Raw genomic sequence first — 11,383 nt, 5'->3', positions numbered from 1 at the left:
TGGACAGTTAAACACATTTTAGTTTAGAATGATTTATTGGCAACAATTAGTTAATTTTCATTCATAGAGAGTTGATGTACTGGTCCCTACAGTTTAAAGCTGATTTAATTTTTGTCATTTACAACAATACACAGGTGAATATCCACCATGTGGAGTTCAGATGTTCCCATTATTGCGGCCTGAGAATGATTCTCGTTTCTGCTTTGTAACATTTTAACCATGACTCCATTTTAACAAGTTAAACGACAAATTTTAAAATACTACTACTTGTGGTAAATAATCCACTCATCAACAATGGGGACAAGGGGTGTTTTTCCATGTATTGGCAATAAGTTGACGCCCCTCCAGCAACGTTGTCTGACCGTTGTCGTTCTGCATCAACGCGCTCATCTCTCAGTGGGTATGGAGCTCCTGCTAATGTAGTTTTATAATTGCTGTATGGGCTATAGAGAACTACCATGTGTTGCATCTGCTTTTTAAATTATTGTATTTACACTCTAAAACTTACTGTACATGCTTCTGATGTTGTGCAGTTACTGCAGCACAACATGAGGCTCAGCTGAGGTTAGACAGTATTTGTATATTTATATACTCAGAATGTGTAATGTTTGTTTCCATGCGTGGAAATGCAATCTTCCCCTCACTGCTCACTGCGACATGTTTTCAAAAAAGTTCCACTGGCTCACAAGGAACTTACGTTATTGGTTTGATAAGTGAATCTAGAAAAATCACTAATTGTTAATATGTGCTTTATGTAGCTACTGTCCGGCACCACATGTTGCAGTGTGGATGATGCAGTGCATATGGAGTGAGAGCTACTGCCATCTAACGGGCGGTCCCAGAATTGTGAGCGACTCCCAGACCCGTTCAGTGGCTGAACTCTGATTTGTCTCTCCGATTTGAATCCTATAATAAATAATATATTCCCCACAGACTATTCAGATGAGACCGACTCACTGGTGCAGGCGTCATGACTTCCTCTCAGCCTTCATGTTAGTTTTGGCACAAATTCTGAAAGGTGACTCATCACATTTTAATTTTACTGAACAATATCAGAAGTGTAGTTTGATTTAAAAGTCAAAGTAAGCCAGACACTGAATCAAGGCGGAACGGTCCATTTGTCCCGCCCCTCTTGAACTGTCCCCCCCCACCCCCCACCCCCAGTACATCCATCTATGTAACCGACCTGCAACAAATGGTTATTGTCTCAGCAAACATCATTCACAGATCTACCACAGCAGCGATCACATCGTTGCCTACAACACAATTTCAGGTTTTGTCTGGTGCGCACAAAATCTTAGGTGCGTCCTGAGCAAAGTTGCCCCTTTAAAGTAGCTTTAGGAAACCAAGTGATTTGAAGGGGGAAAGATGGCCATGAACACAAAGAATGGCACCTGCAAAGCTCCTGTGCCAAAGGCATACCCAGACGCGCCGAAGGAGTTGGAAGGACGGGGTAACTGGGGGACCAAAGCCGAGTTCATCCTGACTGTGATGGGAGCGATCATCGGACCTGGGAATGTATGGAGGTTCCCCTACCTGTGCTACAGAAACGGCGGAGGTGACTGATATAGCAGCTGTTGCTCTCAGTTTGTCCAGCGCATGTTTCCGAAACTGTCCATCTGGTGCAACAAGAAGTACATATCCTTTCTTTTTTTTTTTCTTTTGCTTTTTTGCAGGTGTGTTCTTCATCCCATACATCTTATTCATGTTTACATGCGGAGTCCCCTTATTCTTCCTTGAGACTGCCTTAGGACAGTACACTAGTCAGGGGGGGATCACATGCTGGAGAAGGATTTGCCCGCTTTTCCAAGGTAAACAGCACGCATTATTTTCCGTATGAGCTCATTTGAAGTTTTTCATGTCTGTGTATTTAATGCGTCGTCATGTTTTTTTGTTTTTTAACCATATCACCGTGTGTCACCAGATGGGTTTGAAGCAGAAAAATCGCTCTTTGTTCGTTATCACAGCATAATGTTTATGTTTTGGGGGTCATTTTTGCAGAGGCTACTCTGTGCCACAGACAGTGATAACTGCACCAACAGATTATCTGCGCGCCGACCTCACTTGTAATTTTCTTCTTCTTTTTTTTTTTTTTTCTCCAGGCATGGGTTATGCCAGTCACTTAATCATTGCATTCAGTGCCACATCCTATATTGTCATTATTGCGTGGGCTTTCTTTTACCTGTGGTCGTCCTTCAGTGCGGAATTGCCTTGGGCCACGTGTAACCACTACTGGAACACAGGTAGGATGTCGGCACTTTTTGGCTTGGGCTTCCGAATTCTGTGGGTGTAAAGTCTTGTTTATAAACTTAACATACAGCATAATTCTTCCCAATGTACTGTGTAATTATTTGTAATAACAGAGTATTACAGACATGTAGGAAGGGGAACAAGGTGTCATGTTAGGAATAAAGTGTAACAGCATAAATTCTTTTTAAATTCTCAGATTTGTACCCATTTCTTCCTTTCACTCCTTGTTAAACTGAGTGTAGTTTAGAAAACCTTGTTGTTCTCAGAGATGCAGTTTGTGTCACAGTACAGGTAGGTGGACACAGGGACACATCACAAAAACTACCCAGAACAAATAGAAAACAGCAACAAAAGAAATAACTGCTATCTGAAGCGTTACTGAGAAGCCACAGACAGATATCTCTGAGGGAGGCAAACAAGGCATGTATTAAGTTCACCTTTGGATCTGAAAAATGTGCATTTTTACATCCCCAGTGTTTTATTTTCTTACACTAGACTCATGCTTGGACCTCAACCATCCAAATCTGAGCCTCAGCATGACAGCCAGGCTGAACGCCTCTCTTCCTGTTGTGGAGTTCTGGCAGTAAGCATGTAGTCAACTCACATAAGCTTAACTGAATGTATTAATATTCTTTCTCTCTCTTCCTTCTCTTCCCTCAACCCCTCCCTGCCACTCCAGATCCTCTCTTCCTCCCCTCCACTCAGCCCACCTTTGATTTTCTTCCCTCCCCTCCTCTCATTCTCCCACCCTCTCATCCTGACACTTTTCTTCTGTCCCTCTGATTCTGTTTCCCTCCCTTTCACCTGTCGTTCATTTTTGCTCTCCCTCTCGCCCTCTCACACCCATCATTGCTCCCCTCCTCTGTCCAGGCGCAGGGTCTTAAAAATCTCCGGCGGTATCGAGGAGGTGGGCAGCCTGAGGTGGGAACTGGTCTTGTGTCTCATCCTGAGCTGGGTCATCTGCTACTTTTGCGTGTGGAAGGGCATTAAGTCAACAGGAAAGGTCAGCTGGTCAAACTCTGAACAACATTCATAAATGTTTCACACATTTTTGTAAAAATCTCCCCAAAACTCTGGTCCAAAAGAAGTTTTTAGTGTCAGTTATGTTCTCAGCAGCAGTTTCGTGAATTTCAAGTTATTTGAGCTATGGCTTGATTAAATCTGACATCTACATATCTAAGTCACACTCTTCTGGACAAGACGCTAATCATACTGTTGATACTCAATGCATACGCTACGCTTTTTAACTTAACCCACATTTATGTTCTCACAAACTCAGGTAGACCCTTCCCACAAAGAAATGAAGTTCCCTGTGCAAAAAATAGGACATCATCCCTCATTGGCTTCCCACCAATAAAAAGTTGTGTTTGTCACAATGTCTGGCATAGCCGGAGCTGCTCTGACAACTGAGTCATTTATAGACATCACATGAATCGACTAAGAAAGAGCTGCAGGACTTCACCCGGAAAAGGAAAACCACATCCCCCTCTTGAAGCCAGGGATTTTTGGGGTTGGGTGCATTGTCTGCTGGGTGACAGACAAAGGGACCTAGCCATGCTCACTCACGGCACTGCATAGTGTTTCTAGGGAGTGGATCGTCTCTTCTCTGGCAGGGAAGAAACCAGAGCTGGAGATTGGCTAGATGGCGGCATGCTAGATAGCCTGACAGGCTGTTGGACTGACATATTGGTGCATGTTCTTGGCTGTTGTTGTTTTGCTTGGTAAGATGAGAAAACGATGAGGGTGATTATTTGCCTGTTGCTTAGTGGGTTGAGCAGCATGGCACCCATGATAGCAGGGTGCTGGCTAGACAATGAGACAAAAATGAAAATAAGTTCCTATGAAGGGTTGTGTTGGCTGTGTGGCTGAAGGGTGGGTGGGGGGTATTTATTTGGTAAGACAGATCAGTGATTCAACCAGCATAACTGGTTGGACAGGCCATGGCATTCAGATGATGCAGCACATCACACAAGTGGGGTCAGCCACAATGGTTTAGCAAACCCTTTGGCCTGTAAACCCCAACATTTCTCACCACTACGACACCACTACTCTCACACCAATACTTCTTGTTGCCGCAGCTCCTTCCAGTGCCCTTGCTTTCTCTCATTGATATCTCATGTTTATATGTTTACAGATCTGTCTGAGCATCAGAACATAGTTATTTTTAAGTTTGTCATACTAAATCCAAATAAAACCATTTACAGTAAATGGCCAGCTCATTGACGCAAGCACAACAGAAAATGGATGAATTAATTAATTCATTTTCCATCGTTTTCAAAATTGCTAAAATGTATAAAGCTCCAATGTTTTGGAAACAATTCGAGCAGATGTCATGAGTCACAATTCACAGTGAGTTATGGGCTGCTGCTGGGAAACGCTCAAAGCAATAAATGCTTTGTTGTTAATCCTAACATCTGCATCTCATTGCTACTATTATCTGTCAGTTGTAACCACATTTGATCTAGCCTATGATGTAACTGTGTTTCAGTCCCTTGTTCGGTTTTTGTCCACAGCTGAAGGTTTTAGGTTGGGTTCACCTCAGGTTACAGGACTTGTTGTTGGAAAAAGTCAGAGTTGTTTTTGTTGGAGTTCACACGTTTTCCCCTCTTAAATGTAAGAACTTTTGGTCTGTGACGTCACAGTGCTTCTGGATGAATGGCTTGTTCAGGTTTGTATAATGAGTGCATTGTTTCCAGGGGCTTGGATGTTTTCCTGAATTTTTCTTAGTTTCAGTTTTTTTCAGAGGTTGTGTGTGTCTCAGTTTGTGTTTTTGTGTTGTGGGAACCTCACAACGTTATTGTGTTAGTTTATTGTTTCATTGCGGACTTGGCTTTAAGTTGATTAAGTTTGGGTTGTAGTTTGAGTAAATGGGTTCTTTTTGTTTGGGTTTTTTTTTTTTTTTGGTAGGTTTAAGAGTTGGGTCCTAGGAAAGGAACATTGCTGTCACAAGGATGATGAAACATCATCCTTGTGACAGCAATGTTCCTTTGTCGACCAGGCATCCAGGATAATATGACTAAGGTTAAAGTGAACTGTTGACGGAAGAGTTGGGGTTAGGCAATAGTTGGTTAAGGGGATAAGTTCAAGGATTAGGGTAAGGGAATTCATGGTGTGTTTGAGCGCCCTCGTAAGTCAAAAGGTCCTGTCTTCATGTAGCACCAGATATCTGGAGTTTGGTGGGTTTTTTATTAACAGTGTAAATATTCATATTAATGCAAGATCTGATAAACATATTCCCAATATAATTTGAAAGATCAATACAAACCAGTACTGCTGAAATAATGAATCAATGAGTCAAAAATTAATCAGCAACTATTCTGATAGTCAACCACTTATTTATCTGCATTTATTGAGCAAATAAACCTAAACATTTTTTGTTTCCAGCCTCCCAAATGTGAGGATTGGCTGTCTTTATATCACTGTAAACTTAACGTTTACAGAGTTGCAGTGAGGGCACTGGAGGCAGACTTGACAGTAGAAGGTGTCAGACACTCCATATGTATTTATCCTTTATCATAACAAGGTTTCTGCCCTCAGGCCTTCTTGGAGAACAAAATCATGTTGATTGAATGATGATCCTGAAGAAGGCCTGAGGCTTCTGACACCTCTTCTTAACGGTGCCAGTTGGCTCTTACTTTTAAGAGCTTTACTTTTATTCTTACTGTTTCCTCATTCCTTTCAGGCTGCATTCTTCACTGCCACCTTCCCCTTCATTATGCTTTTGGTTTTGCTCATACGTGGTGTTACCCTACCGGGTGCAATGGATGGGATTATCTACTACCTGTATCCTGACATCTCTCGCCTTTCAGATCCCCAGGTAAGAGCACACAAACAATCTTTGGAGCAGTTCTGTTACATTGTTCCCCCTACACAGAGACATGCACACACACGAGTATTTGTCTGACCTTCAGGTGTGGATGGATGCTGGCACTCAGATCTTCTTCTCTTATGCAATCGGTCTTAGCTTCCTCACCTCTCTGGGGAGTTACAACACATACAACAACGACTGTTACAGGTAGGCGTAGGGCTGATCTGTCAAAACTGTTACCAGCAGTATATCTGAACCCTTTAAAAAAAGCATGCACACTCATTTGATTGCACATGAATGTGGTGATCAAGTTTAATCAGTTCATGGGCCTGTAATTAACATTAGCTAATCAAATGAGCATCACCTCTGCAACACTTCTGAGAACTCTTCCTTTTTCTTTCAGGGACTGTTTCTACTTGTGTTTGCTGAACAGTGCCACCAGCATTGTGGCAGGCTTCGCCATTTTCTCTGTTCTGGGTTTCATGACCTATGAACAAGGGGTGGATATTGCTGAAGTAGCTGAATCAGGCAAGTATTGAGTCAGTTAAGTTCAACTTTATAGTGAGCATTAGAGTGACAAGCTGTGTTAATCATTTCCTGTAATTCTTGTTGTGGAACTTGTAGCTTATAGCTTGTAGCTAGTCTAATACTGCACCCTGCATAGATCCTGCCGCTTCTCCCCGTGTGGAAATTGCGCCAAATCATGTGATTCTTTTTCTTAATCTTTATCCCCTTGTCTTTCCCTCCTAAGAAGGCTTGATATGTTCGTCTGCCATCTTATTTTTCGATTGATATTTCTCCTTAAAATTGAAACGTTCGGTCAAGTTCAGCATGTTGAGCATGATTACAGATAACCAGCGAGCAGGAGGAATGCAGAGCTAAAGACAAAAGAAGATTACTGAGAGTCACTTTTGGCATTAATCATGACTTAGGTTTTAGGAATCATGAAGTAATCCTAAGCTGTGCTGACTTTTGAGAACAACTCAGAACAAAAACTGAATCCACAGGTCTTAGGTTGTGCTACTCACATTCCTCAGGATGAATTGTAATCAGTACGATAAGTTAGCGAGCCTGTGACTTTTCATGTAGCACCATCATCATATCAACATGTCAGCTTCTCCAAACCTTTGAACACTTCTGTCAGCCTCACCTGCACTTAGTGCATGTTTGCATGCTAACCCAAAATGCTGAACATCATAAACATTCCATCTGCTTCGCATTAGCATGTTAGCATTGTCCTTACGAGCATGTAACCATGCTGACATTAGTATTTAGCCCAGCATTGCAGCTAGCCATAATCATAGCACACCCTACGATCAACTGACGTGTTTATTGGCAGAGATGCTGGTAGAATACTTTGACTTGTGATGTATGTGTGTGTGTGTGTGTGTGTGTGTGTGTGTGTGTGTGTGTGTGTGTGTAGGTCCAGGGTTGGCATTCATTGTCTACCCACGGGCTGTAGCCATGATGCCTATGCCTCAGGTGTGGTCGGTGTGTTTCTTCATCATGATAATTCTGCTTGGACTGGACAGTCAGGTGCTGGTGAAACTCCAAACCTCTCTGAATGAATGACTGAATGGATGAATGAATGAAGGAAGACCTGACTCTTTCCTTCCACTGGTTCCTTCCAGTTTGTTGGTCTGGAGTGTCTGATGACGTCACTGGTTGATCTGTTCCCAACTTACTTGCGCAAAGGTTGCAGACGTGAGCTGGTTCTGCTGGCTGTCTGCTCTACCTGCTGTTTGCTGGGACTCTCCCTGGTCACTGAGGTTAGTGCAGTACACTCTGAGTCTTAGACTACTTTGTGGTCAGGGGCAGTGGCTTCTTGGCTGCCAGATTAGCTGTTTTCTTTCCAGACTTCATGCAAAGCTAACTTACTGTTGGTTCCAGCTTCATATTTAAGGAAGAGATATGGGAGTGGTGTCAAGTGTATTTTTTTCCCCACTCTAAACTAGTAAATGTTTTAATTTCTTGGTAAGTGTGAGTTGAAAATATCACCTGCTAGATACTGCCATTTCTCTCCAGTTGTGTGCACTGCAACACTGTCTACAAGCCTGGATCCAGTGTTCAGACACCAGTTACTCTGCCAAAAGCAATACTCCCCCTACAGTACTGGTAGCCTTCATTACAGCCATGTTTCTGTCAAGAGTAGACACATTCATGCTACTGAACATTAGTTTACATAAAAACATTGGCCTCAGATGTGCTTCTGCTCCCGGGGGCTTACAGGAAAACCTCCCAAAGCTTCCAGCAGGGTCTTTGCTGCCAGTATTCTGATTATTTATTTTCTTCCACATGAGAAATCTCAATCTTTGGTACAAAAGGAACTGACATGATTTAGCAACATGATATCTTAACAAAAAAGAGTAGCAGCTGTCAAAGAGGTTCAGGGATTTTCCTCTCAAATTATATACACACAAGCACGGCACAGCTTGAAACAAAGGCCACACACAATGTACAATATGGAGCTGGGTCACCGCTAATCATATTATTGGTTACTTCCTTGTTTATAGGGAGGGATGTACCTGCTCCAGCTGCTGGACCATCATGTCTGCAGCGGCACCACCCTGCTCCTCCTCTCCCTCTGCCAGTCTGTCAGCATTGCATGGGTGTATGGTAAGTCCTTGACATGACAACCAACCGAACTAAAAAACTGTATCCTCTTGACAAAACAGACACGTTTCGTATTCTGATAAATTCCTCTCAAAACCAAGACTGACCTTTCTAATATCTTTTTTTTTTTTTTTTTTCACTTAAGGCGCTGACCGTTTCTACAGCAACATCACAGACATGATTGGCTATCGTCCATTGCCGTTTATGAAGTACTGCTGGGCTTACATCACTCCATTCATCTGTTTTGTAAGCACTCGGTCATTTCATTCATTGATTTGTGTCTTCCCTTTGTGTTGCTATTCTTTCTCAGCAAGCATGTACATTAACGAGGGCTCAGGACCACCACCCCCAGTGGAAATGGGGGTGATCTACGTGCAGATCAGTCACAGGCACTGATGCGCACAGCTGTGAAAACATACACTGAGGTGGTGGACTTACTGCATTGTAATGTAACATACATCACTCTCCTTACCTTTTCCCAGTTCGACCGTTAACCCAGCTGAATATTACACCCAAAACACGCAAGCATAACTGCTGCCATCAAATTAACAACATGTTTGTTGGTGAATATGGTGAATATCCATGTTCATGTACAGGATTTATCCTCATGTTCTATTTATATGCCCTCCCTCTGAGGGTCTATATGTTATGATTTGCATCTCCCATTTGAGATGTCTGGTATGTAATGACGTTTTGGAAAAGTAGAGCTTGTGAGGCCAGGGTTGATTTATGTAAGTGTCTTCTCTGTTGAGTTATGCAATTACAAACTGCAGTGTTGAAAGTTAACCCACTCTGTCTTCTCCAATCACAGGGCACGTTCATCTTCTCAATCGTCAAATACTCCCCGCTGAAGTTCAGTAACACTTATGTTTATCCACTCTGGGCCAACATCTTGGGCTGGTTTATCGCCACCATTTCCCTGTCCCTCATCCCACTGTTTGTGCTTTACAAATTAAGTCAGGGAGAAGGCACTCTTTGGCAGGTGAGCATTGTTTCTCTCTCAGTTGTTTAAATGCTGTTCAAACCTCTGATACATAGATGACATTTGTTTAGAAGTTACATTAAACTGTGCTGCTGTGAGATTATTCAGTAGAGAGTGCCTTAAAAAACACGTCTTAATTGGTTAAAAGGTTGTTTGGGTCAGTTTTCCATTGCTCATAAAGAGCTCTGTGGTATGTACATACCGGAGCATTAGTGCAAAGAATCAATCCTGGTATGTGCTAAGTAATAAACACTGTGCATTCCACTCAGCGAATTTCACTTCAGCCTTGTATCTCTGTTTGTTCCTCAGCGATTGTTGTTGCTCTGCCAGCCGGTGGACGAACTCCCGTTGCAACAAAAATGTCTTCCGACGGCGGAAACCAGTAGCACCACTTTACCCACAGAGCTCAAACCCTTATCCCACCCCGAGGAAATCACTCAGTGAACACAGATTGTTCAGCTGAGAGGTGTACTGTAAATTAACGTGTGGTCTTCTCGACCCATATTCATCCAACTTCTAAGAATTACACATCAGAATGATCTAAAAAGAAGCGACTTAGGAGTATAAGAGGTTCTTTCGGTCAATAACAAGCGCACCCCTGGGAAATGCAAAAACAACAGATAACAGCGTTTGGAGATAACAGCTGACAAGAACACAGCAACTGCAAATAATGGGCTAGTAATACTATATTGTGAAGTCATTCCGAAGCATTTCTCATAGGGTGAACTCTTGCTTCTGTTCCTGTATTGTAGCCATCTAAGACCCTGACAGACTACTCTCAACCATCTTTGGAGACTACTGGAGCTCGCTGAAAGAGCTGTTTTTGTAAGTCCAAAGCAATCTGACATATAGCTTAATTCTTAGGTTTGACTGTGAGAGTAAAGGTGATTTTTTTTCTACATTTCACTTTAAGCAGTCTGACCCAGGCTTCATCGCCACAACACAGCTGTCAGTTTAATTTTAGATAAATTAAAAAAAATAAAAGCATTATTTAACAGGGATAATGAAATCATCTCATTTGGTGAAGATGTATTTTATGTGTTTCCCCACAATATGGACTTGGCTTGTGCAAGGATTTACAGCTGTAACTGTATTATGAAGACAACATATGCACCATGTAAAGCTTTTGCACATGCTGAGATCACAGAGGTCAGTTTGTTGACTTCTCTCTGACCTGCCGTGTTTAAATGTGTGTATTTTTTCCACCGCCTGTAACTTGAGCAAAATTCTGATGAAAATAGGATTGTGTTTTTCGTATTTTGCATGGTACATTAGCCCATTTTGTATTTTAGAACATGTACTAGCTATGTTCTTTTAACCATTCACTCAGTGGTGTTTTTAAAGCATATTTGTATTTGTATCCAATCCTGTGGTGTCAGCGCTCATATGCAGCCTAGCTAGGAAGATGGTGGAGGGGACAGCCTGTAATTCATCGACATGTTAGCAATATTTTAAATTTGTGGGTGAAAGGGACAAGAACGTCATGATTAAATGCATCTTGTGTCTGTCTGTGTGTCTGTCAGTTGAAAAGAGCTCAGCTCCACAAACCTCAGGTATCCTGTTTACTTTCATGTACTTCAAACAATTCAACGTTTTTTTCACTGCAGTTGAATTGCAAAAAAACAAAAATACATGTTGTATGAACTTTTAGGCTTTAGGCTTTGAGCCCTGGTACCCTTTTGATTTTATATTCACTTGTAATCACACACATACCTTAATAAAGAGCTGTG

General features: G+C 42.1%; 1 protein-coding gene across 1 annotated transcript; it reads left to right on the top strand.

Moving 5' to 3' along the window:
* The first annotated feature begins 1,268 nt into the window (after nt 1-1,268).
* LOC143333028 (sodium- and chloride-dependent GABA transporter 2-like) lies at nt 1,269-11,383 on the top strand. Its single transcript, XM_076750948.1, has 14 exons — nt 1,269-1,558; nt 1,677-1,811; nt 2,103-2,243; nt 2,746-2,833; nt 3,121-3,253; nt 5,933-6,067; nt 6,162-6,265; nt 6,462-6,586; nt 7,482-7,594; nt 7,690-7,827; nt 8,572-8,674; nt 8,817-8,917; nt 9,483-9,653; nt 9,963-11,383. Exons 1-14 carry the CDS (start codon nt 1,369-1,371, stop codon nt 10,095-10,097), a joined length of 1,812 nt encoding a protein of 603 aa, XP_076607063.1. The 5' UTR covers nt 1,269-1,368; the 3' UTR covers nt 10,098-11,383.

The sequence above is a fragment of the Chaetodon auriga genome, chromosome 15 (genome assembly GCF_051107435.1).
Source record: "Chaetodon auriga isolate fChaAug3 chromosome 15, fChaAug3.hap1, whole genome shotgun sequence".
NCBI lineage: Eukaryota > Metazoa > Chordata > Actinopteri > Chaetodontiformes > Chaetodontidae > Chaetodon > Chaetodon auriga.
Note: the sequence above shows the minus strand (reverse complement) of the source record. Positions and strands in the feature narration are given on the sequence as shown.